General features: G+C 38.7%; 4 protein-coding genes across 5 annotated transcripts; 1 reads left to right on the forward strand and 3 right to left on the reverse strand.

The window, feature by feature from the left end:
* Positions 1-1,221: 1,221 nt before the first annotated feature.
* Positions 1,222-3,846, reverse strand: LOC144524685 (extracellular superoxide dismutase [Cu-Zn]-like). Its single transcript, XM_078261122.1, has 2 exons — positions 3,567-3,846; positions 1,222-2,664 (listed from the first exon to the last, which is right to left on the reverse strand). Exons 1-2 carry the CDS (start codon positions 3,578-3,580, stop codon positions 2,013-2,015), a joined length of 666 nt encoding a protein of 221 aa, XP_078117248.1. The 5' UTR covers positions 3,581-3,846; the 3' UTR covers positions 1,222-2,012.
* Positions 3,847-4,376: 530 nt separating this feature from the next.
* Positions 4,377-12,661, forward strand: LOC144524674 (ATP-dependent RNA helicase DHX15-like). 2 transcript variants are annotated; one of them, XM_078261100.1, is made up of 14 exons: positions 4,378-4,549; positions 5,770-6,106; positions 6,261-6,454; positions 6,572-6,731; positions 7,247-7,465; positions 7,576-7,743; positions 8,269-8,355; positions 8,567-8,716; positions 8,853-8,961; positions 9,061-9,252; positions 10,598-10,720; positions 11,621-11,811; positions 11,929-12,098; positions 12,218-12,661. In XM_078261100.1, exons 1-14 carry the CDS (start codon positions 4,485-4,487, stop codon positions 12,333-12,335), a joined length of 2,283 nt encoding a protein of 760 aa, XP_078117226.1. In that variant the 5' UTR covers positions 4,378-4,484; the 3' UTR covers positions 12,336-12,661. The 2 variants fall into 2 exon arrangements, with proteins under 2 accessions (XP_078117235.1, XP_078117226.1); XM_078261109.1 differs by lacking the exons at positions 11,929-12,098; positions 12,218-12,661 and adding an exon at positions 11,254-11,316 and having other exon boundaries at positions 4,377-4,549; positions 11,621-11,709.
* Positions 12,662-13,400: 739 nt separating this feature from the next.
* On the reverse strand, positions 13,401-17,500 carry LOC144531246 (solute carrier family 22 member 7-like). Its single transcript, XM_078271286.1, has 9 exons — positions 17,120-17,500; positions 16,878-16,981; positions 16,620-16,774; positions 16,282-16,450; positions 14,724-14,847; positions 14,436-14,545; positions 14,071-14,285; positions 13,768-13,876; positions 13,401-13,608 (listed from the first exon to the last, which is right to left on the reverse strand). The coding sequence occupies exons 1-9, from the start codon at positions 17,498-17,500 to the stop codon at positions 13,401-13,403; spliced, it is 1,575 nt and encodes a 524-aa protein (XP_078127412.1).
* A 432-nt stretch (positions 17,501-17,932) lies between these two features.
* LOC144531255 (solute carrier family 22 member 7-like) lies at positions 17,933-26,070 on the reverse strand. The gene is made up of 10 exons (XM_078271297.1): positions 25,690-26,070; positions 25,495-25,598; positions 22,175-22,329; positions 21,678-21,846; positions 21,333-21,456; positions 21,138-21,247; positions 19,995-20,209; positions 19,700-19,808; positions 19,286-19,492; positions 17,933-17,954 (listed from the first exon to the last, which is right to left on the reverse strand). The coding sequence occupies exons 1-10, from the start codon at positions 26,068-26,070 to the stop codon at positions 17,933-17,935; spliced, it is 1,596 nt and encodes a 531-aa protein (XP_078127423.1).
* Between the last annotated feature and the right edge of the window lie 532 nt (positions 26,071-26,602).

Below are 26,602 nucleotides of genomic sequence, written 5' to 3' on the forward strand. Positions count from 1 at the left end.
AGAAGATGGCTCAGCAGAGTAAAACAATTGCAACTTCATGACATTTCATAAAATTCTGAAACAATGGCCTTAATACTTTTGCAGCGGCGGGCCTAGGTAACACTGCTCAGAAACATAGGGCCGAGTGATGCATTTGTAATATGATGTTACTTTATTTACTTTTTATGAATAATGAAAACATTCGGAGAAGTGACACTACTGTTGATAGTGATGCCTTGGGTTAAAACAGCGGTCCCCCTAAGTATTATTCCACAGCAGGGGCGTGCACAGACATTTTGGGGGCCGGAGGCTCAAGTAAAAATTAAAACCAATAGTGCAGCAGACTACATGAAGGATTTTCGTTAATATAACCCTCAAAGTATTAAGCAATAGTAAAGCTAAAATAAATCTTAGCGTTGCCCTAACTGTCCGTAACTGATAATATAATTCCTGCTTTCATTTGATCCATTTTGAGTCTCATACATGGCCCAAAGAATGTCAAAATGAACATAACACCCAAATGTGATTGCTACAGTAATATACTCTACAACATCCTTCACTCTACTAGGATTGTTTTCCACAAAATTTTTGCAACAGAAGACCATTGAGTTGGGCAATAAAGCCTGTTTCAAGTAATCCAGTTAATCCAGGAGAGGTGTTGGATGGGTTTGAGGTCAGAACTCTGTGTACGTCATTCAAGTTCTTCCACACCATTTGTCATGTTGACACAGGAAGGGTTATTCAAACTTTTTGCCACAAAGTTTTAAGCTTTACATTGTGTATGTATCAGAGGTGTAGTGTGGAGAAACTGTGATTTATGGTGATAAAAAGTAGAAAAAGGGCTGTGGAATGAGGCTGATACGGCTATCATGCTACAAAGGTGTGATGATTTAGATTCTTTTTTTTTGCCTATGACACAGAATTTGTGTGAATGACTTTGAACTTAACAGTGAAGGAGAATGTAATTTGCAAACGGTTTCTACTCTGATTCAGGTTTCACATAGAAATGTTGTTTCTATGTTATTATTCTTCTGTGTCAGACTGTGTTGTATGTACAGTCAATTCTGTAAAGTGTCCTTGGGATTTGTGAAAGGCACTATACAGTATAAGTGGAAGTTATTAATATAAATGGACAATAAATTAAGAGAGTAAGACATGTTGCTTATAAATTAAAAAAGCTTCCTCCTAAACGTTAAAGAAACATCTTATTGATCACTACGTCAACAAATAGACATCCAGCTGTTGTGATTTAAGATAAGCAGCAGCTTTATTTTGTTTCTTCAAACATTATAAAAACATTTCCCAATGTGTATTTCCCAATAGTATTTCTTATTATTGTCTTGAATTTTACAATGTGGAACATTTTGCTTTTTTAGCTAAACACTCTTATACAAGTTTTTATGTTTAATAATGAAACACAATAGTATGAAAGCTATACAAAATGCTGCATATTTATTGATTAAAAGGAAGTTGCATTTTATTTAACCCATGCTCTTATTTAATTCCTTGAAAGGCATCTTCAAAACTTATATTTTATTATTTAGAAGAACACCTTAGTTAAGAATACATTTACAGAACTTGTGAGTCTGTAACACAATGAAGCCAAAACACGTAGATTACCAGCACTGATGTCTCGGTTGGGTTTTTGTGGTGAAAAATATTAACTCACAAGATAGAAATTACTAGTACTAGTGCTTAGAGCTATGTGTTTCTGTTGAATGTGTGCAAAAATGTGTACAAAATGGATTTGTTTCTGCAAAATAAATGATTTTCAAATACTGGTTTGATGTTTGAAAAACAAGTATAGAATACAAAATAAGCCCTGAAAGGGTTTTAATTGGTAAAAAGTTTTTGGCGCCATTGACTGTAGAGCATACCAATTTTAAAGACAAGTTTCCACTAGTTTTGATAAGCCACTATGTTTGGAAAAAGAGGATTTGATTGAGTCGTTGATTTTTCTTGGTATCAGACAAGGAATACAATGGCTAAAATGAATGAATGAATGAATTCAAAGGCCAAATCTGTAAATTGACCTACATGCCATTACTGTAAAACAAATTTCTCCTCAGCCGCCTATTATATATCTTATAGTGCATATTCCAGAGGTTGGGGGAGGAAATCCCAATAATGCAGCAGCCAAGCCTCTGGCCTGCGTTTCCATTCAGCAGGCTCCCAGCGTCTCCACCACGGCCTAAGTCGTCTATCTTTTCATGGACCACCACTGCTCTTCCAATCACAGACGTACCCCTGAACAGCGTTGCCTCAGATTCTATCATCGTAATGACTTTACCTTCCTGGGGCTTAAAGTTACCAAAGTCTCCAGGGTGATTAGGGTGATTTACACCATGGGGATTGTAGTGGCCGCCAGTGGAGTCACACCCCTGGCTCAGGTCTCCGTACTGATGGATGTGCACCGCTCTGGGCTCTGGATTACTCTCTGTGGGGAAACCATTGAACCGAAGGAGGACTTTGAGATTTCCCTCAGGATAATTCTGCTTAAACAGCACCTGACCGTACACTTTGGGCAGACCATCAGGTAGTGAGGTGCTGGGTCTCATTTTGCAGGCTGCATACAGAGTACCATTGTACTGTGAGACCTCTGGTGGAGCCAAAGTGTCACTGTCAGCTAAGACACGTTGTTGACAGCCTGCCAGCAGAGCCAACAGTGCTGCTCCCAATATTGACCTGAAAGATAATAAAATGATTAGGACATTGTCTCATATTAATAAACTCATATGGTCTGCATGAACATAGCCACCAAGTATACAAAGGCTTTAGACATAAAAAAAAAAACTTTGTTCTAGGTAAAAGTATTCAAAATGTGTTGTCCCTATTAGTAACTTGGAGATAAAGTCAGCCATTAGAAAATGTCCAGGTCAAAAAAAATACCCACGTTTAAAAGTCATAAAAAAACCTTTTTATTTATTTATTCATTTTTTTACATTATGGTATTAGCATAAGGGAGCTTACTTTCTACACAGTTGAGTGCTTTGATCTATCAAGATTCTCATAGTCTATATCAATACGTTTTGTATATAAAATCTTATAAAATATGCAGAGTAATAGTTATGTAATAGTACATAATAAAAAAGTCCCCTTAAGATGTGGGCTGAAGCATAAAAAAAAGGAATTATTCACGTAGGGTTAAGTACATAGGCCTATAGCCTACTTTAGTATACTAAAATGCACTTTTTGCAAAGTTACTTTCCGCCACTGTAAATGTAATTTATTAAAAACGTAGCTAGAATATTTCTAGCACAAATGTTTCGCACCATTTCCTCAAAATTGCACAGTATAGCCAACTCAAATGTGCATGCTGTTGTCTTTTTCTTTTTTTGTCATGATGTCAAAAAGAGTAATATAACACCATGTTTGTTGCGTATCAAACTTCTTTGCATGTCTATATTCCACATAGCCTAAATGCACACACTATATAATATTAACTGTATACAGGCGACAGTGTATTAACTCTGAAAAAGAAGAAATAAGCTATATTTAGCAAGTGTCGCAGTGTAATACTCTGCAGATGGAGTTAATTAAACGAGCCCAACGCAGACTCAATACCGCTACATGAGCAAAGTACTTACCCGTGTAGACGCATGCCAGCGAAAACAAACCGCTGCAACAACTAAAACGTTACAATCTTCACTGTTGATAAGCCGCTCACTGTCGATCGTCTGCAAGTCAAGATGCGATATGTATGATATGTTTCATAAGTCTTGTAAGGGTGTTATTTGCTGAGGGTGGAGCAGAGGTTTTCGGTTTTTTTCACGTGCAACTGCTGAACCCGATTTCTTCATCTCCTGTTGTGAGAGGGGTGGGAGCATTGTTTTGTGGAGTTCAGTTCAGCAATGGCTCTGGTGCAGACGCTGTAATCACATGAAAGCCTAAGCCTATATTAAGGTCATAATAGTTATTTGTCACTAAAACATTTTTTGTTTTTTTGTTTTACATTTTGTAGATGAAAGGTTTAAAGAAAGCATGAGCAAATGTACCTGTAGCCACGGGCAGCTCCAGTGACCTCATCAGCCTCGTTCTCTGCCGATTGTCTTTACTGCGCTTAGCTGAAAAGGTTCTCCTAAAGTTTTTGAAAAAGAACCTTCAGAGAACCTTAAGGAAATGTAAAAACCTTTAGCGAATCTTTAAGGTACATTTCCTGGAGGTTCTCTAAATGTTTTTACGTATTATATCAGTGAATATTGTGCTATAGTAGGCCTAATGCATAATCCTATATACACATTTTCAATTAACTCATCACAGACCACTTGACGAGCACGAAGCATGCAGCTCTGGGGCTCCACCTTGCCTGTATCTGTTGTAAATGCCAGTCCATATTATTCCACACTCCACACCAGCAGGCGGCGGTAATGTAAATCTGCACAACCGCTGTAAAACCAATTTGAAAAGAAGAAAACACACAGGAATCTGGAAACCTAGCTAGCTCCGGCCTGGTAGACTTGTACCCGCTTAAATAGATTAAATATACGCTAAATTAATTCCTAAAGATGTCCAAAAGACATCGCCTGGATTTGGGTGATGATTACTCGTCCACTAAGAAGAGGTCTGAAGGGTAGGTGAAGCTCCCAAGTTAACATGTCTGCTTTAACCAGTTATGTACTAGCGAGCTGTTAGCTAATGCTAGTCAATATGGCTAATAGCCACTATGGATGAGACAATTTAACCTTAGCTTTTCATTTTGTAACTCTGCTCTTATCCGCTGTTTAACGGCACCCGGATATTCATCTAATACAGGGTTATAAATGTATTGTGTTTAGCTACATTGTGTTAATAACTAGCTAGATGTACGTTAGGTTAGCTGTTAGCTACTGAGGACGGCTCCTGCTAACAAACGATGCCTTCGCCAGTGAGGCACGTGTGTGTGTTTGTGTGGCTAAAGTTAACTCCGCGAGTCGCTAACAACCCTTAGCTACCTTTAGTAGATTGAACGTTATCTGGCTAACCTTATACCTACAAATTAAAAGACTGAGTTGGTTCCTGGAATAGTTAACTAGCTACTATTAGAATTGATCACGTGTTGTTAACGTACCATTGCGCCAGCATGCTTGCTAACCGAAACTTTGTGGGCTGATATTACCCAGACAAAACTGTTTTTATTAAGTCGCTTCACTCATTTGCCAGTTTTGTTAGGTAGCTAATGTTACACCTTGCTAGGTGAAGGTTAACGTATTAGGTTATTTTAGGTGAAACAGTTTTAAAGAGGTGTTCATTCAGTTCTATTGTTATTTTGGAAGGGTAAGTTAAGTTGTAATGCTGTTGAATTGTATTTTATTGAGATGTGTGTGTATATTATTTTGCTCAACCTATCAAGAGAGTTGGCTAACTATTATATAACACATCTAAAATGACCAAAGGTTAAGCAAAAACGAATCACTATATCCTTAATTCTATAACTGTAACCACAACTCTCATATATCATCAGTATCTGACTCAAAACTCCATTACCGGGCGGGCTACAGTATACATTAGAGCAGGTTAATGCTCACAGTGTTGGTCATTGTCACCATAATTGGAATATTTTACTTGTATCACATCAACATCCATAGTCATAATTGCCACTTGGCAACCCAGAGTTCATATATTTTCACTCATTTGCCAGTTTTGTTAGGTAGCTAACGTTACACCTTGGTGAAGGTTAACATTAACGTATAAGGTTATTTTAGGTGAACCTGCTGCATAATAAAATGAATCAAAGTCAATGTTTTCCCTTTGCAAGTTTGACATCAATATAGGCAGATAATCACAAAGTAGCTTCATGGTGATTTCTGACAGGAGAGACAGGGACCGGGACAGAGACCGTGAGGATCGCTCCAGGGACAGGGACCGAGATAGGGACCGGGACCGGGACAGAGACCTGAAGCCGCCTAGTGTCCCGTCTAACAGCACGGTCCCCGTGACCATGCCGTGCTTGGCGCCCATCAAGCAGATGGCTATGCAACAGCAGATCAACCCGTTCACCAACCTGCCGCACACGCCGCGCTTCTACGAGATCCTGAAGAAGCGGTTACAGCTTCCAGTGTGGGAGTACAAGGAAAACTTCAGCGATATCATCACACGTCATCAGAGCTTTGTCCTTGTTGGTGAAACTGGCTCTGGGAAGACGACACAGGTCTGAAATGCAATAAATCAGCCTGTATCTTATGTGCCGGACACTAAAAGCTTGTGTGAGGCTTTCCAGTATGATGGCACAGTATTGCTTAAGAATGATTTATATCCAAAATAATCTTAACTGAATTAATTGAAAATTGTGCTTCAATCTCCAGATCCCACAGTGGTGTGTGGATATGGTGAGGGGCTTGCCTGGGCCTAAGCGGGCGGTAGCCTGTACTCAGCCCAGGAGAGTGGCGGCTATGAGCGTGGCTCAAAGAGTAGCAGACGAAATGGACGTCATGCTTGGACAGGAAGTCGGCTACTCCATTCGATTTGAGGACTGCAGCACTGCTAAGACTATACTCAAGTAAGTGATTGAGCTCTCCGAATGCACAGTAACTTATGTTAGGCACAGAGCAACCAGTCTATTTTGTTTTAATCAAAAATGTCTCAGTCTAACAAAGCATGTCTGTAATTTCATTAGGTACATGACGGATGGTATGTTACTAAGAGAGGCTATGAATGACCCGCTGCTGGAGCGATATGGTGTGATCATTCTGGACGAAGCTCACGAGCGAACTCTGGCCACAGATATCCTGATGGGAGTACTCAAGGAGGTGGTGCGTCAAAGGTCGGATCTGAAGGTACTAGATCATTTTTTAAAATAACGGCAATGAATTATTTGTTTTCCTCTATCCTGGTATATGTTATGTTTTGCTCCAGCGGTGCTTTACTAAACAGGTAGGCCAATAAGAAAATGAATGATTGTGCAGGTTTGTGCCTCAGAAAGATTCGCATCACTGTTAAACATTCTTTTCCGAATAGAAATCAAAACTCTGTACCGGACAAAGAGCTAGCTTGGGCCTCTTCTAATGTCAAATGGAGCGTTTAACGTGTCATTGGAAGGCACAATAAATTAATCAGCAAGAGTGGAAATTTAATTATACTCAAAAAAGAAATATTTCTGTAATGGTATCATCTTGATCAAGCAAATGTCATTAAAATATCTGCAAAGGCATTGTTTCTTTACTGATCTGACTAAAAGTGCTCTGGGGCTGGCATTAATCTAAACGTACAGACGCACACGTATTGGTGCTTAAATGGGACAATACAAGTCATAAAAACGACATTTACAGCAACGTTTTTCCTTCACGCCCAGGTCATCGTCATGAGTGCCACGCTAGATGCTGGGAAGTTTCAGGTGTACTTCGACAACTGTCCTCTCTTGACTATTCCTGGACGTACACACCCTGTCGAGATTTTCTACACCCCCGAGCCAGAGCGAGACTACCTTGAGGCAGCGATCCGCACTGTCATCCAGATTCACATGTGTGAGGAAGATGAAGGTGACTGCCTTCTCTTTCTCACTGGTCAAGAGGTAAGACTTGTTGCGCTGGCATTGCTGGTCCATTGCTAGTGAATTCTCAGCATAGCTGCATAGTTCTGTTTTCCTCAACACACAACTTTTAATCAAATTCTTTCTTTTAGGAAATTGATGAGGCCTGCAAGCGGATCAAGCGCGAGGTAGATGACCTTGGACCTGAAGTCGGAGACATCAAAATCATCCCACTGTATTCTACGTTGCCACCACAGCAACAGCAAAGGATCTTTGAGCCGCCTCCTCCAAGAAAGCCAAATGGTGCAATAGGAAGAAAGGTACATTTTAACTAATGGACAGGGTTCATACGTTTTGAAAAAACCTGGAAAAGTTCTGGAATTTGAAAAATGCAAATTCCAGAACTGGAAAAGTTTTGGAAACATAAAAAGACCCAGAATTTTTTGGAAAAGTCATGGAATCTTTTTTTTTAACACAGCATAATAATATGTGATTTAATAAAAGTATTTCACGTCGTCCTAACCTCAACGTTCTATTCGGGGCGCGATATTACGAATCCCACTATGTACCACATAAATTGTTATTCATTTTATTGTTAAACCTCTGAGGGTAAACTTTAACACAGATTTTTATTATTGTATAATGTCAACTGACATTTTCAGGAATACATAGTCATGGAAAATTGCCAAAAGTCATGGAAAAGTATTGGTTAAAATGCATATGAACCCTGAATGGAACAAAAAGAGAAATGCATTATACTCTGTGGCTTTACATTATGTGTCCATTTGCACCTACTTGTCACATTTTGGTAATAGATATTTTATAGCCTGTTGCTTCATCCTCAGGTTGTGGTTTCGACAAACATCGCTGAGACCTCTCTGACAATTGATGGTGTGGTGTTTGTCATCGATCCTGGATTTGCCAAGCAAAAGGTGGGGGAAGCGTAACTCACCTCGCAAGATTTTTATTGCATTTAATCCTGTTTGTGTGTAATATGGTGCTGCATAAAAACGTGGATGATCCTGTAAAACTCACTAGTATAAACGCAGAGGCAGTTGGTTTTAACCGGGCTAGAGGTCCCTTGTACATCTCAGGACAACTATTTTAATAAAAAAAAAAAATGCCTTTCAAATGTGCGTCCAGGTTTACAACCCCCGTATCAGAGTTGAGTCTTTGCTCGTCACGGCCATCAGTAAAGCTTCTGCCCAGCAGAGGGCGGGACGAGCCGGCAGAACACGTCCAGGGAAATGTTTCCGCCTTTACACAGAGAAGGCCTACAAAACAGAGATGCAGGCAAGTGACAACAGTTACAGACGTCTTGTCGTCTTCACCTTTTTGAGATTTGGCACTAGATTAAAAACAAAACCTCAATTTAGCCTGTTCTGAATAAATGCACTGTTTATTAACATTGTAAACACCCCCACTCCAGGATAACACATACCCTGAGATTCTTCGATCCAACTTGGGATCTGTTGTGCTGCAGCTGAAGAAGCTGGGTATTGATGACCTTGTGCACTTTGACTTCATGGATCCACCAGGTGAGTTAGTCTGCAGCAGGTACAGTAGATTGAATGATAAAGCATTAATGAATCGCCATAACTCTCTGACCTTTCGAACCGTCTCTTCCCTCCCTGCAGCTCCTGAGACACTGATGAGGGCCCTTGAGCTGCTGAATTACCTGGCAGCTCTCAATGACGACGGTGACCTGACGGAGCTGGGCTCCATGATGGCAGAGTTTCCTTTGGACCCCCAGCTGGCTAAGATGGTCATTGCCAGCTGCGAGTTTAACTGCTCTAACGAGATCCTTTCCATTACTGCCATGCTGTCAGGTAATGCCCAGGACTGGGCTGACGTCTGCCTTCCCTTCTGTAGGCCAAGTGCCAAGTCTCTTGGGGGTTAAACACTACTCGCTGGTAGTTTGGGGGAAAAGTGTCCCACCTAGAATTTAGTTTTTTTGCACAGCATTTTGGAACACGTGAATTAATTTTTTTTTTTTTTACATTTTTAATTGCCTTGAAAGTCTTGATGTGGTATCCCAAGCACTTCTGTTAACGCCTTTTTGGATGTGCAACATGTACAGACGTGTTAAAATGGAGATGCAGATCCCCTTTAGCAGGACGTAAACAATAATGTAAATAAGGTATTGGCCCAATGAAATGTGAAAATGTTTCTGGATTTAATGCTGAACATTATTTTGTTTAAACCAGTTGGCAACAACTACATACAGGTTGTACAGTATACCAAGTAACCCTCTGAACTGTAGTTGCATCCAGATGTGAGAAAGTGGCAAATATGAGATTTTAGGTTTTATCTTTGAGAATGCACACAGTGAGGTGCAGACCAAAGTATTGAACAAAGCTTTTCATTAATCCTAAAGAAGTATTGTGTTGGGATTATGTTGTATGTACAATAATCAATATTTTCATGGTATTGAATAACAATCTAAATGCCATTTTTTTCCCCATGCAGCCCACATATATGAACTTATATTTCATCATCAAAAAGCCTTTTCAATCCACAAATTCAGTTTTTGGTTGGAATACCTTTTCACTCGACAGCTCCACTTAAATTTGAAAGCTCTCCCTTAATTTTGTATTGGCTTTTAATTTTAGGTTATAAGTTATGGCCACAATATGCCCAGTATTTTTTTTTAATAGTGAGTGAGCTTTTTTGAGTATTTCTTCACCAAGGCAAGTGGATAGGGCAGGCACCACTTAATATTGTATTCATATCGCATTTATCACAATTTTCTTTTTATTGAAAAAATGCATTGTGAATTTTACCTATAATCATTATGCATAGTTATATATGTAGCCTGCAAGTATTTTAGTTATCTGCTCTAAAGGCCTAAGCATTATGTCTCGATACGAAAAAGTAAAATTTCTGAATCTTGAAAAGTTAAGACATTGCTGGTGTCCCTAACACTTTGTAGTTGTGTGAAAACTCTTGTTTTACAGATGTGGTTAAATGACCCCCTCTCTACGAGCTAATAGCCATTACAGTTGGGAATGACCATGTGAAAAGACTGCAGCCCCTTTGATAGAGCTTGTGGTCCTGCCCTGTCCCAACGCAGTGTCGAGTGCCCTAGCATCATAGGCTTTGCTCCATTTTTGTGTGAATATTTGACTCATCCCTATGGGCGGCTTTGTTGGGGCCCATACCAACCTTGTTTAGTCCCACAGTGTTTTGTCCGCCCCACGGAGGCTAAGAAGGCAGCAGACGAGTCCAAGATGAGGTTTGCTCACATCGACGGAGACCACTTGACGCTGCTCAACGTCTACCACGCCTTCAAACAAAGTGAGCATCAGTCTTAAAGATCCCGTTGAGACATGTTTCAAGACTTAAATATACTTGGATTGATGATTTTTGTCGGGTGGTTTTTCCACACAAAAAAAACGTTAAATGACCTCGTTCAAAATTATTAAATTCACACCAACTCCCGCTCTATGAATATGCAAACTGCTGGGTTCCTCCATTCTCATATAACCTACATTGGAGGCTTCAAGTTTCACCATCAGACTTGTGTAAGTTGGACATTGGACCTTCCGAAACCGCTTGTGATGTAACAAAATCGTGCTCGTACGTACACGTCTTAAACTCAGATTTGAGGTGAGCACAGAAAAACCTTTGCTCTTCATCAGATGAATGTGAAAACCGACTTTGTGCGTCAAACTGCACATACGTCATTCAGTGAAAGTCAAACATCCAATTGACAATACGTTTTAATAGTGGGGTGCTTTAAGTCGTGTGCATCATGCTGCACAACGTACTGAAATGCTTTGATTTGGTCTCCACTGAGTCGCGAGAAAAATGTGTTCTTGGCTCCATAGATGCTCCACCGTGTTCACCAGCTAGTGGCTAACTTGGTCTGTCTGCTGTTTATTGCTGAGCAGGTAGCGTACATTGGCTTTGCTAGCTTTTTCACTACAAAGAAACGTTGATTTAGCTCAAAGTTAAAGGTCCAAAATCCAAAACATTGTTCCAAGATCCACAAATGCTTCATTGAGCAAGTGATTGCAAATTTGGTTTGTAACTCTCTGTGGGTTTCGCATTATAAGCTGCTTATTTTACATTAGTCATTTGATCCATTGTTTATATGAAAAACATTGATTAGTGCAGCGTTGTTTTTTTTGTTTATTTTTTAAAGTGCAAAGACACTTAACCCAAATGTCTGAATCCTTGTTATACCTTTTCCAGACCACGAGGCTAACCAGTGGTGCTATGACAACTTTGTCAACTACCGTTCACTGATGTCTGCTGACAACGTGCGGCAGCAGCTGTCTAGGATCATGGACCGCTTCAACCTGCCCCGTCGGAGCACAGAGTTCACCAGCAGAGATTACTACACCAACATCCGCCGAGCACTCTGCACCGGCTTCTTCATGCAGGTGAATACAGATTAGTGACTGTTTGTTTCTACCAGAGATGTGTGTGTGTGGACTAAAACCCCTCTAGTTATCATTTATCTGTTAATAATACTTTTTTTTTTTTTTTTTATCCACCAGGTGGCTCATTTGGAGCGTACAGGGCATTACCTCACAGTCAAAGACAACCAAGTGGTCCAACTGCACCCGTCTACAGTCCTGGACCACAAGCCTGAGTGGGTGCTCTACAATGAATTTGTCCTAACCACCAAAAACTACATCCGCACGTGCACGGACATCAAACCAGAGTGGTATGTGTGCAGAGAATTTCAAATTTTAGTAATGCAGTTTCCTAAGATTTATACAATTCAGCTTTGATGGTAAATGATCTCCTGACGGACTTATTCATTGCCTTTTTTTTCTGTTACAGGCTGGTGAAGATTGCACCCCAGTACTATGAAATGGGTAACTTCCCACAATGTGAAGCTAAAAGACAGCTGGAGCGAATCATTGCCAAACTAGAGAGCAAGGAGTATTCCCAATACTGAACAACAGCCAAGAAGTGTCCTGGAAAACATCTGCGTACTTTAGTTTTAGATCTTTCTGTATCATTGTATCTTAATGTTTACAATTTAGCATTTTGATTTTTATATTTTGTTTTGCTTTTTGTCTTTTTCCCACCAATGTTAATTCTGTAACTAAGTGTAATGTCAGATGAAATATCAGCAGCAAATATTAGACCTGGCTATAAAAGATTTTCTAAAGGAATATCAGGAACATGTCATTTAGATGTGGTTGACTTTCCTTAAGGGGATTGCTGAGTCGTACAGATTTGTGCTTGCTTTGTTTCTTTAATAAAGGAGCTTTGACTTAATTTCTGTGTACATATTAATTAGTAAAACCTGTTATTGCAAAAGTGGTGGTGTCCCTCGTGGAGTTTGTTTGCCTTGTCAAGTCCTCAGGCTGGTTTATGATGAATCAAGACACGGGGATAATACCACCACTGGTACAAGTACAGGCTTGTACTATTTCAGTATACTTTATATTTTAATACATATTGGTTCTTTGTGGGGTTTTTTTTTCAAATTCTTAGCAACTTTATTACAGTTCAACTAAATGCATATTGCCTAACATGGAGCTCATCTTAGGATGCATTATACAGATACAATACTAAAGGTGTGTTCAGGACACAAAATCAGGTCAAACTCACCTTTCATAAAAATGTATTTAATATTTAAGAGATTATAATTAAGAGATGAATAACAAGATACAAATATATATAAATATAATTATAATTTTTAAATACTGGGCAAATCAAAAAACTATCAAACAATCTGAGAAGGGAACATCACTCTTTGGGTAAAGTAACCAGTAACCTTTAACAACGGTCTTGTAAAAAGTATTTTTTTTTAAATTTACGATCAATACAACTAAATTAAGAATTCAATCTCCAGATAGTTTTTATCACACCTCCCCAAATAACCTTCCACCTAACCAATATATGGATACAAGCTGAAGGTAATTCTACTTCAAGCATAAATTGAAAATGAATTAATTTGAAAATAGACCGTACATACTGTCGTTGCTTGACTGAACCGTCACTGACGGGTTCACTACAACTGTTCAATATCCTCTATGGTCTCTGGCAGGCACCTGTTGCGTGTCTCTGACAGTGTTCTTGCCACTACTCCCCCCAGTACGGCCACAGAGCACAGGACGACCTGGGGCAGGTCCTTCCACACCTCATCCAGTAAGAGAATCAAAGGAGCCACAGCTACACCAATTCGAGCCATGAAAGAGTTGTAACCCATACCATTCTGCCTATAAAAACACAGAAGAGACTACCTTTAGGCCTCTAAATGAGGATTTTATTACTTTTATGTAGAAAAATAGCAGATCTGTCTGGCAGTATAGATATAGCTCTGTATATACTGTATGTTACAAATCCAAAATTGTGAAAAAGAAGGCATGCATGGTTACCTTACTACAGTGGGATAGAGCTCAGAACTGTAGAGCACAACAGTTGCAAATGATGCAGAGGAGAACCCTTTTCCAATGACAGCCACCACTGTTCTGACAACAGACATATCTGAAAACAAGATCAGTGACTGAGAGATGGCTTTTTATTGTTGCAGTCGTTGATTTAATAATGAAAATACTAGAATTCCTTATATATTCCTGTGTATAATAATGACTTTAATCTCTGCTATTGTAACAGTTACATTTAAAAACAAAATAACCTAAACCTTAGATGCGAGTCTGTGGACATCAATGGATGCCTACCTTTAGGTATTACAATGTTGATTCCAAGACAGACGCCAACCATCAACAGAGCTCCCACCTCAGTTCCTCGCCTGCCTATCTTATCCAGTAAATAGTAAACTGATACTTTGGCTGGGAGCTCAATTAAAGCATAGGTAAACTGAGTGAGGTAGATGTTGAGCCCAAAGCCTGTGATGTTGAAGCTGATGCCATAAAACGCAGTTGCCACACAAAACCTATAGGAAGATAAAGTGAAGACTCTTCAAATCAAATAGTTTGTTAAGATACAATCAAAATTATTAACCTGGAATTGTAACATAAAACATAAGACAAACTATATTTTACAACCTAAAATGATTGAGCACAATAGAACTGGGAATACAGACCACATTATACCAGTGCATAGGGCTAGTTTCCTCATTTTGGCTGTTCTTATCAGATCGAGGTACGAATAGGGCCGATCTCTTTTCTCAGTCACAACAATAGTGGACAGGGTCTGAAAGATGGCAAAGCATCATTATTCTCTAAACCATGTGGTAAACATTTAAAGGATTAACAACTATAATAGTGTATTAGACAACCCAAACTAATTGCAATCTGAAAGATTACACGACTGTTGCTGATTTTTGTTTAGTTTTTTTGTGAGATTTAACCATTATCTGGAATATGCTAACCTCTGTTTTAAGTATGTGAATGAACTCCTCTGTTCTGTTAATCTTGGCACATATTTTCAAATACTTCTGAGCTTGCTCCAGCTTTCCATTGGCAATGAGCCACCTTGCTGACTCTGGCATCCACCTAAATGTTGAAGGCAAAGATGATTTTTACTCCTGATGGATGACATGATAATGAATGTTATTGCATGTTTACATAAAAAACAAAAAACAAAACCCTAACCTGTGTATCTAACCTCAGTTGGGTACAGAGGCAGCACAAAAGTAGCATACAAAGGCGAAATAGAGGTAGTCCGCACACTGAATACTGCGAGCTGAAAGTTTAAGAGTACTCCACCAATTTAACATTTCACTACTATAATATTGTTAGACTCACAATGACCAAAGTAAATGCAGCAGAACCAGAGATTTGGGCTGTATTCAAACTACTAGCAGTTCGTTCTGATCTGGCCAAAATGTAGCATGTACTATGCAGTATGTAGTAAACAAAAACAAAATCTGCAGTATGCCAAAAATACCCGGATGTTACACCGATTCGGAAAAATCTGCAGTAGGCATCGGACCAGTCCACCTCGCCTACTGTGTCCCACAATGCAAAGCGCTGGAACGGTCACAACAACTTGTTTACATACACTTCCCAAAACCGACTAAGCCTAGCCTAGCATAGTAAATAAATCGATTTACCAAAAAACAAAAACAAAAACATTATTATTAACAGTTTCATACTGCGTTCGTAGAGAGTATGTAGTAGGCAGTTTTGAATTAGCCATTCTAAATTCTTTTTCTCCACACATTCTTCCTTCGGGGTGTGTTCAATCTCTAGATAGTTTCCTCACACTTCTACAAATATACTTCCAGCTAAAATACCAAATAACTAATGCTACTAAATCTACAACTACATCCCCAGATTTTTTTAATTTTTATTTTCAAACTTGCACTTAGCCCCAATTCAATTTGACTCAAGTGACATCACTTTTCCGCCATGCTGTGCAGCATAAGTTTATCTAAATTCAGTTTCTATCCCAAATACGATGATAGCCAAAACCTGCATCCAAATGCATTCTGGCTGTAATGAAAGGCAGAAATTGATGGTGGTGACAGTTTACTGTTTTACTATTGCAGCAATGAGAAAAATGGAGTAGGAATTTTTAATAATCTCAGAATTCCCCTGTTATCCGATCAGACTTGAATAAAAAATTACGAGCATGGCAGAAAATAGGGGCCAGATAGGTTATAAGATTATAATAATATTAATTAAATAACATTGTGATTATTTACATTCTGATGTTGTCCAGCTGGCTGTTAGATTATGGGCTACTCTTGATTTTGCACTTGTTCTTAAACCACCGTTAAACTTTTGGGAGATTAACCCTTAAAAGATGGAACACTGTCTAATTCAATATTTGAGAGTTTGCAATATAAGTGTGCAAACTACATCGTTTTTTCCCGCCAACGTTTCTCTTTAACCCATGCAAATGCTAACCACCCCAAAAATGCTTCCAGGGCTTACAGTAGGGGACATCTGGTAGACTAAAAGATCTGAGGTTTTGAGTCCTACCTCCAGGTGATGATGGCCAAGGTTAAAGGTGAGCTGACACTGACAATTAGCCACCGCCAATCAGTCACAAAGTAAGCAATAGCTGCAAATATTGTGTTCCCAAATGTCCAGGATAAGCTGTCGATCACTCCAACCAATTTCCTGTGCTCAATGTCCACCCATTCCACACCTGCAGAGAACAAACACCTCATCACTTTGCAAGGATCAAAATTCAGAGAAAACACTAAAAAACAATTTTTTTTTCTTCTGTTGACCTACATTTGGTAGCCTAGGCTTTTGAGGTGAACTCAACATGATACATGGTATGCTTACAAACAGAAATTAAAATATGTTATTACTGAGGACTGTTGAGATAATGACGATGCCGGTGATGCAAAACCCAGTGAAGAACCTCAGCATGCAGAACATCACGTAGGATGTAGAAAAAGCACTTGCAACAGCAAAGAACATTCCAGACACATATGACAACAGCAGCATGATCCTTCGGCCAAACCTACGGAAAGGCAGAAAGTCTCTAAATTTTAATTTGACTGATTGGTTGAAGCACTGGGTAATCAAAGTTCTAAGCTAAATGCCAAGTAGCCAAGCTGCGATACCTGTCACTCAGACTTCCAAAGGACACGGCTCCAAACATCACTCCAACAAAGAAGATGGTAGCAGTTGCTTTGTTTTTCCCTCTTCTATCACACACCAGGTCCCACTTGTACAAGCAAATAAAGACAAATAAAGAGGTTTACGCATGAACATGAGTGACTTCTCCCTTAAAGATGTTCATGATGGTGAACCAGTACATTTTATGTTGTAAGATGTTTTACATATGACAAGAAACGAAGTTCACCTGTGAGGTCAGAGTAGACTTGAAGGTGCGGTTATCGTACACCCATCCATTCTGACATGGCACTGTGTCTAGTTCAGTCATGTCTGAAGAGTTGAGCAGCAGATGATATTGAGGATCTGCAAACATCTGACAGGAGTTTGGAGTCCCATCCGCCTGGAGTGGAATAAGAACAGCAAGCTTCTCTGCCTGGGACAAATTTCTAAAAATACCTCCGTCATCCAGAGAGCTGATGTCGCAGTGGTGAGCGGGAACAGCAGCTATGAAGTTGTTTAGCATGAAGTGGCAGGGCAGTGTGAAGCGGCCGATGAAGCTGATCACAATGATCATTATCTGAAATCTTCCAAATCCATTAATATTGGCCAGAATGTTCTCGAACGTCATTGTGGCCTCCCACTGTGTGCAAAATCATTTGAAACAGAGAAACAAGTCCTCAAACACCCCTGCCTTCACACTAAAATAGACAGCAAACCAACCAATGGGCTGCTGGGTTGCAGTTGAAATTGGTGAATATTTGACCTCACTTAACCACTAAAATAACTTTTATCTTCTCTGTCTGACTATGATAGTTAGAGCAGTAACCTCTATGTGGTAAAATGACTCATCATTTTATGACATTGTATTAAAGAAATATAGTCTTCTATGACATTACCAACCAAAACGAAGCCATGAATCAGTGGTAGTGTGATGCATATGATCACATTTGTTTTTAAATAGCATATTGTAAAAAAAAATTATACAGATGTTGCTTACAGTTCTGTTATTTAAACATGTTACCATCAATGATCTTCCAACACTGTATGGGGCTAAGTGTAATCAGATGTCCAGACTGATCATCCTATGAAACACAATACAAGTATAATCTTTACAGTAACACATCCATGTTATGACAGTTTAAAACTTTAAAATTCATGTAAAAATAAGGCCCAGTACCTTGTCTTTTCCACATCTAGAACTGTTTCTGGTAGACAGACATTTTGTGTCTCTGAAAGTAAACAAGCTGACAGCCCTACAGCAAAGGCCATCAGGGAGAAAACAGTATTATTTTTTTGGCGTAATAAATCTTGCATTATTTGAACGAAACGTAAGGATCTCCGCGAGTGTTTATTTACCATACGAGTCACAATCCTCCTCAAAAAGGTGACTAAGGAAAATAAGATGAGTGAAGGAGTCCGCCACAACACCACTCAAATCTTTTATCAATCAAATGTTTATTTACCTACTAATGATACACACATAATTAATGAGGATAGGGATAAATTAATGATTGCAATGCGGCATGAATAGATGAGTACAACACTAGGCAATTCATGAATGAATGAATGATATATACCAAATAAAACAGTGAATATTATCTTGGCAAGATGGATGAATGTATGGGAACATAGGAGACCAATAAACACTACGTGGATGATAACTAACCCGTCATACCCTACCACACTATACTGGACTGTCTGACTACTTGTACCTTACAACATACTGTACAATCATGCATGCATACATATCTTCACAAACTGCTTTTACTGTTACTACTGCTCTACCTCACTTTATGCTTACACTACTGATATTTATTTGTCTGTTATTGCACTACATATTTGTACCTTATGTGTAGTCTAAATGTTTGCTTCACTTTCAATGAATGTTGCATCATTTATCTTTTTGTTATGGACCACAGAAACACAATTTTGTTCCTCTATGAACTTTACTGCACTTTACACAGATGGATGACAATAAAGTCTCTTTTAACTCACATCTTATTTTAAATTGAATGAATGCGCCTTAAGCAGCTGACAGTTTGTTGGGAAGTAAGAGAGAAATACTTGAAACAACAAGACAAATCACACAGTACAAAAAAATCAATCAATCAGTGGTACTATAAAATATTTCACACATTTATTAAAATATTATATTGAAAAAAAAGTTATACACGTTATGGTTATCTAAGAAACACTTGTTTCTTCTTTTATTATTTAAAACATATTACCACCACTGATATGCCCTGCAACTCAAGGCCAAATGCCTTTTGGTTGCAATGAAGAACAAATTTAGGGTTGAGATTTCTCGTCAGAGGTGGAGATTGATCTTCTTCTGAAACACAAAAGACATTTTTGCATTACAATATAAATTTTACTTGGATGTTTGGATGCAATCCAAATGAAGGCCCAGTACCTTGTGTGTTCCACATCCTCAATAGTCTCTGGTAGACGGATGTTTTTTGTCTCAGGAAGAAGAGAAGCTGACAGGCCTGCAGCAACAGCCACCAGGGAGAAGATAGTACTCGGTAAATGGCCCCACACTTCTTCAAGAAGCATGATCAGAGGGGAAACAGACACGCCTACACGGGCCATAAAGGAGCAGTAACCCAATCCATTTTGCCTGCATAAGCAAAAATGCAACACATTTGTAACAATCAGGGAAATCAGTTTCATGATACAACTGCAACTCCTTCGAGTCTGGAACAATGACTGATGCATATCAAGGTGTCAAGTCATCCAGATATCTCAGTAAACTCTTAGGCCTCATAATACAGATACTGTTTGTAAATGTGCAAAATATAAGCTCTATATCAGACTGTATACTGACCTCATTACTGTGGGGTAAAGCTCTGTTGTGTACAGAAATACAGTTGTAAAAGATGCCTCTGCGAACATCTTGCCCAAAGCTCCCACAGTTGTCTGAAACAACGCGTTATCTAAAAAGTTGTGAAAGGACATTTTAACCCCACCTTGTATTATACTTGAAGCCACTATATGTAGAATTAGACTATTCACGACTTTTGCCTAAAAAATGCAAGTGCACTATTTTTATTCCAAGTTTAGCTTTATCTGCTGTTGTCATCTATTATATAGTAGGCCTAATCTTACTATTGATCATTTACCTCGAGGGACAAACATGTTGCAGAATATACACAGTCCAGTCATAACGAGTGTTCCAGTCTGACTCAACCTTCGGCCTATTTTGTTCAAAGTGAAAAAGACAAATGCTTTTGCCGGAAATTCAATTGCGCCGTAGATGAACTGTGTGAGATAAATGTTCACACCAAATCCAGTGACATTCAAGCTGATTCCGTAATATGTACAGGCCACTCCAAACCTATCAACAGAGAGTAAGCAAATCATTATTGAGTTCTTAAAGTGCTCATATTATGCTCATTTTCAGGTTCATAATTGTATTAAGAGGTTATATCAGAATAGGTTTACATGGTTTAATTTTCAAAAAACACCATATTTTTGTTGTACTCCACATTGCTGCAGCTCCTCTTTTCTTCTTTTCACTTCTATACCATCTTTGTTGGGAGTCGTACATGCGCAGTACCTACTTAAGGACTACTAGCCAGTCAGAAGCAGAGTATGAGGGCGTGCCATGCTAGCAGCTAAGCGAGCATTATAATGTGTGTTACAAAGTGACGGAAGTAAAGGCTGGACTACAATAGAGCTGTTTGGAGCAGTTTGTGAACAGTGTTTTCTGTTGGAGATGGTAAGTCCCTTTGGGGTAGACTTTGGGCTTTTTCACTTTGTAAACCTATAACGTTAAAAAAAAAGATATATAACACAATAAAGGAAAGGGAAAAGCCAAAAAGCATAACATGAGCACTTTCAAGTTTCACATTTAGTCCAGAAAAGAGTAGTTTCTGATTGGCTGGCAGGTATCTGCAACAGGATACCCCAACAGTCAAAAGTTAAACCACTGTAAATCAGTATGCAAGGTAGCTGTGGGTAACCATAGCAACAGTACTTTGTGTTACATTACAACTACAAGTCAACTTGCACTGCATGGTGAAATGGACCTAACCACTATAATACACATGCATTGAATTGTACTATCATACCGTTTCAATGACAATAAGTTGTCAACAGTGACACACAGAACAGCTGTGTTCAAACTCATCCCATTTTTAAAGTTTATTTGTTCTCAGGTTGTGCGATCACATATGGACAGTGGATTGTACAGAGTATACATTTTTTCGAGGTTTTAAAGATGAACATCTCGGTTGTTTTAAGGCAAATACAAAAAAAATTACCAAACAATGCCAGTAAGTAGAGCCAGTCTCCTCATTTTGTGGGTCTTCACAAGGTCCAAATAGGAATATTTTCTGTTTTCATTTTCTACAAGTATTACTTTGGACAGAGTCTGGAGAGTAAAAAGGAAACTTTGGTCAGAGTCGTAGTGGGTATCGATTTCTGACTAGAGGTGATCAGATTATAAGATTCTGTACCTCAGGCTTTATGTCAGCCATGAACTGCTCTCTGCCGTTGACTTTTGCACACTTGCTCAAGTAGAAATGAGCACTGTTGACCTTTCCATTACTTATCAGCCATCTGGCAGACTCAGGGAGCCACCTGCGACAAAGTTTGATTTGAAAAAAAAAATTTGTCACACCTTTGCCTCATGAAAACTAAGTCATACTGTTAATGAGAATAAGGATGTTTATACGATGTAAAATTGTTTTGAATATTCACACGGCTTGCTGGTGTTAGGGCAGCTTCAAACTGAAAAAAATAAATAAAAGGCAGAAAATTGCTTGTTATGGTTGAAAACTCAATTATTATTTTTTCCTAACCACCAGCAGATCATTGCCAGAAACAGCGGGGTGGTAGCTGTGGCTGTGAGGTACCTCCAGTCATTCACAAAATAGGCCACAACAGGTAGCAGAGCAGTACAAACACTCCAGTCCATGCTTGTTAAAACACCTACTGCAGTTCGATGCTTGATATCCACCCATTCAATACCTATAAAGAACAATGACAATAAATCAAATCCATTATTTGACTATTACGGTAGACTCGTTAACTCGTTTTATTATTGAAGTTAAAACAGAAAATAAATATATAGTACATCACTTCAACAAACTTTATTTCACAAGTGACCTTTACATTATACAAATCTTTCACATCTAATTGAGCCAATTTGGATTTTTATATAATTTGAGTATGCTATACTCATATTTATATATAAATATATGTTACTTTTTTATTCTTATATTTTGTTCGCTGCAGTTTTGAAATTCTCTCTTTAAGAAAACAACAACAAAAAAGACATAAATGACATAAAACTCACAAAGCACTATGGTGATAATGCTTATTCCAGAAAGTCCAAATCCAGTAAAGAACCTCATGACGGCAAACATGGTGAAATTATATGAGAAAGCGCTTGCAAATCCAAAGAAGGTGGTTGTCACATAGGACACAAGAAGTGTTATTTTCCTGCCAAACCTGCAAGATAAAAGTTATAGATAAATCTATAGAATAGGTCAAGTAAAAACACACTAGTATTTATTCAGAAGAGGGTGTGACACACATTATTTGGATAAACAAACATATTCCTTCTTATAAAATGTCCACAGTGTGTAAAAATAAAAGTTGATGGTCAATGTGTGGATTAGAGTTAATTGTATGGTAGTAATGTCTTTATACAGCGGTCTGGGTTAATACTCTATTCTGATTGGCTGCAGGGTGTCCATTTAAAAGTGATATAGGACACCTACCAAGTACTTCCGGTTAAACTGTCTGTTTACCGTTCTAAATTAATGAGCTAAATTAAATGGGGAAAAAAATCGAAATATCTTATTAACACTGCCCCTCTAAACTTACTTTGTTTCACAGTGATCATGTCACATCCTTTTCGCTGTGCCGTATCATTTGTTTGTGAAGTCTTGATATTGATCTGGGGACAATGACCTGGCTGGATAGCTAGCTGGTCTTGCTGTTGAATGTATGTTGCCAAACTTTTAAATTATATTTACAGATTGTCAACTGTATGCAATGTTATTGACTATGAATCTTGTTAGCATAAAGTTAGCTTTGTAGCTTGTAGCTGAGCCAAAGGGTTCTATGAGCTGAGGGAACTAGAAATATCTCCAGTTGCCAAGTTGTATCTAAGGGCCGTCCTATTTACTGAAGCAGTGAATGTTTCCAATGCATAAGAACCTTATGGGATTGGAATGATTTTTCCAGTTATTAGTCAAAAATTAGATTTTCTTTGCATAAGCTTGAAAATATATATTAATGGTCTTAAAAAATGTTCATTGGTAAGTGACTATGGTGGGTTAATACCCAACGAGGTGTCGTTATGAGGTAATTAATGGACTCCGGCGGACGCAACCGGCCGGTGCGCTGGCCTCCCCATCGTCAATTATGTCCTGATAATGGACACCTCGTCAAGCGTTAACCTGTACGTGAAGATGCACTTATAAACATTTTGCTGTACATTAACTTTTAGTCAGCCATTTTAAGCACAATCTCTTATGCATAACTGATGCCTCAGACTGCACGCTAGTGTTGTTAATAAAATGTGGCAATGGCGAAACAGACATCCGATACTGCACCATAGCACAGAGGCTAATGCAAACTAAAACTCTAATAATAACTAGAAAATGCATTTCCTGCAGAAAATGCGTGGGAATGCTGAATAGCTGAATTGCTAAAGCTAAACTGGATAAATAGCTTAAATCAGTAAGAAGAAGTTGAAGTAGTGAGAATAGTTGAAAAAGTATGAATGGTTTCAATTAACATGAATTTCATTAAAAAGTTGAATAACACCACTAATATATAAAATAATTTATTTTCTAACTGAAATTATGATTAAGTCTGGGAGACTTACAAATGCTATGAGAAACAGAGATAAAAATGCGGAAATTTGAAAAAAATTGTTTGAAAAATCTCAAATGGATTGCACTGCTGAAAATCTTGGATGTTGAAATGTAAAATTGTCAGTTGGAAGATGAACTGCATTACCTTATTAAGCTAAGAGCTGGCAGACAGACAGACAAACACAGACAGACAGAGACAAACAAACAGAGACAGACAGACAGGAAGAAACAAAAACGGACAGACTGACAGACAGAGACAAGAAGAAACAGACAGACAGACAGAGACAGGCAGACAAACACAGACAGACAGAAACAAACATAGACAGACAGACAGGAAGAAACAGAAACGGACAGACTGACAGACAGACAGACAGACAGAGACAGACAGACAGACAGACAGAAAGACACAGAGAGACAGAGACAGACAGAGACAGAGAGGAAAAACAAAAACAAACAAAAAACAAAAAAGACAGAGACAGACAGAGACGGGGAGAAACAGAAACATACAGAGACAGACAGACAGACAGAGACAGAGAGAAACAAACAGACAGACAGACAGAGAGACAGAGACAGACGGACAAACACAGACAGACAGACAGAGACAGAAACAAACAGAGACAGACAGACAGGAAGAAACAGAAACGGACAGACAGACAGACAGAGACAGACAGACAGACAGACAGAAAGAGACAGACAAACAAACAAAAAAGACAGAGACAGACAGAGACAGGGAGAAACAGAAACAGACAGAGACAGACATAGACAGACAGACAGACAGACAGAGACAGAGAGAACCAAACAGACAGACAGACAGAGAGACAGACAGAGACAGAAAGAAACAGAAACAAAGAGAAACAGAAACAGACTGAGACAGAAACAGACAGAAGTGGAACGCAAAAGATATAGACTAATGTTCATATTACTGCCTGTAGTATTCAATTCAACTGTCTGTGAAAGTGTTGTCATGGTAACGTATGACCAGTGAAAACACCCTTTGAAGTCTGTGATGAGATCTCTTTGATTTTTAATCAGGTTAACGACCGTGTCACCTGCTGAAACTGTCAGCTGTGCCACACTGGAGCTATTCAAAGACACAGAGCAAGCTCTCAAATAAGACACTAGACAAAAATACCTACCTTTTGATGTATAAATTGTGCAGGACAAGTAGATATTGTGGGCGTGAGAGCAATTTATAGAGAAGGGACAAAGATAATTTTTTAAGGCTCTGCACTCTGTGCACAGTGTATGACATCATCCACTCTGGCAGACGCCGCACACACTCATTAGAAACGCAGAAAAATCCTGAAATGATCACTAAATTTAAACAGCTTTTTCACAAAAACTGTAAAAGATATCAAACTGAAAAGCCATAGCCTAATACCTGATTATTTCGTGAACATTCTAAAGTTTGTTTGGCGTCTGTAGGTGAAAGTAGGGATGAGCTGAAAATTTTGGAAGGATTTGAAGCATGCTCTCATTGACTTCAATGTTAAAAAAAAGTGTTAAAAAGCTTAATATTTTAAAAAGTATAAATAGTAGAAAAAAAAGTTGAAGAAGTCCCATCATTAGCTGAAAGAGCTGAACATTTTAAAAGTTGAATGGTTTTAAAAATAAAAAAAATGGCCGAACAGAATAACAATAATTTTGCTGATTCAGCAGCATTCCCACTAATTATACTGTAGCAAAAACATATTTTCAATGTATAAGTTTCCCTTGTATGTAATAAAGTATTGTAATTTCACCACATAGACCCAAATGTGTCTGATTTGAGAGTTAAAGACATGACCACCTGTCACTAAGATAGCCAAATACTGCTGCTCCAAGCATGACCCCCATGAAGAAGATAGTGGCGGTGGCTCGGTTCACTCTTCTCTTATCACAAACCAGATCCCACTATGAGGGAAACAATCAAGAGACAAAAAAGTGAAGATTGAACTTACTCATCTGGGATTTGTATCACTTTGTAAATAGAAATAAAATTCACCTCTGTGGCCAGTGAAGACTTGAAGGTGCTGTTATCGTACACCCATCCATTCTGACATGGCACTGTGGGTAGGTCAGTCATGTTGGATGAGTTGAGCAGCAGATGATATTGAGGCTCTGCAAACATCTGACAGGAGTTTGGAGTGCCATCTGCCTGGAGTGGAATACTAACAACAAGCCTCTCTGCCTGGGACAAATTACTAAAACCACCTCCGTCATCCAGTGAGCTGATGTTGCAGTGGTGGCATGGAATAACGGCGATGAAATTATTCAGCAGAAAGTGAAAAGGCAAAGTCACACGAGGAATTACAGTTAAGAGGATTGTCCTTAATTGAAATCTCCCAAAGCCATTCACCTCTGCCAGCACATTTTCAAACTTCATCTTCAGAATAAACGATACAACACTTCCAATTTGGAGTGAAACTCAGAGAACAATATCACAAACCCACAAATGTGAGCCTCTTAAAGGCTGTTGGTTAATGGTCAGCTCAGAGAATGTGTAAAAGCTAAATAAAAAAGAGAATTATTATTTTTTTTTATAAATCATTTGCTAATAATACCAAAGTACATGTCTGTTGTCTATGCATGTCCCTAAGCATAGCAATACTTTGACTTGAAACAAGTCAACTCAAAGCTTGGGTGGGCAATTTTAAAAGCATTTTTTTTGTTATATTTGTTGAAATTATGTTTACATACCGACATCAATCAATAAAAGAAATCCTCTGCCAAAAAAAAAGAAAGCCAGTATCTGTGGCTGTCGGAGACAAGCAATAAGCCCATCCAATCATCTCATTGCACTCTGCCCGTGCACTCATTGCGTGTAACCTGAGTCTTCCACTAGTAGCAGAGTCAACATCTGTATGGCTTTTGGCATGGCGTATGGCAAGCTGACTGAGTTTAAGGGCCTAATAAAT

This window comes from Sander vitreus, chromosome 2 (genome assembly GCF_031162955.1).
Source record: "Sander vitreus isolate 19-12246 chromosome 2, sanVit1, whole genome shotgun sequence".
Classification (NCBI taxonomy): Eukaryota; Metazoa; Chordata; class Actinopteri; order Perciformes; family Percidae; genus Sander; species Sander vitreus.

Excerpts from the sequence above, each read along its gene's own strand:
- LOC144524674 (XM_078261100.1), top strand. The coding sequence starts at position 4,485 with ATGTCCAAAAGACATCGCCTGGATTTGGGTGATGATTACTCGTCCACT. Across the intron at positions 7,466-7,575 it reads TCTTTCTCACTGGTCAAGAG|GAAATTGATGAGGCCTGCAA; the intron begins GTAAGACTTGTT and ends TCTTTCTTTTAG. Across the intron at positions 8,717-8,852 it reads CCTACAAAACAGAGATGCAG|GATAACACATACCCTGAGAT; the intron begins GCAAGTGACAAC and ends CCCCCACTCCAG.
- LOC144531246 (XM_078271286.1), bottom strand. The coding sequence starts at position 17,500 with ATGACGTTCGAGAACATTCTGGCCAATATTAATGGATTTGGAAGATTT. Across the intron at positions 16,982-17,119 it reads AGTCTACTCTGACCTCACAG|TGGGACCTGGTGTGTGATAG; the intron begins GTGAACTTCGTT and ends TGCTTGTACAAG. Across the intron at positions 16,775-16,877 it reads TTTGGAAGTCTGAGTGACAG|GTTTGGCCGAAGGATCATGC; the intron begins GTATCGCAGCTT and ends GCCTTTCCGTAG.
- LOC144531255 (XM_078271297.1), bottom strand. The coding sequence starts at position 26,070 with ATGAAGTTTGAAAATGTGCTGGCAGAGGTGAATGGCTTTGGGAGATTT. Across the intron at positions 25,599-25,689 it reads AGTCTTCACTGGCCACAGAG|TGGGATCTGGTTTGTGATAA; the intron begins GTGAATTTTATT and ends TTTCCCTCATAG. Across the intron at positions 20,210-21,137 it reads CTACTTACTGGCATTGTTTG|GTTTGGAGTGGCCTGTACAT; the intron begins GTAATTTTTTTT and ends CTCTGTTGATAG.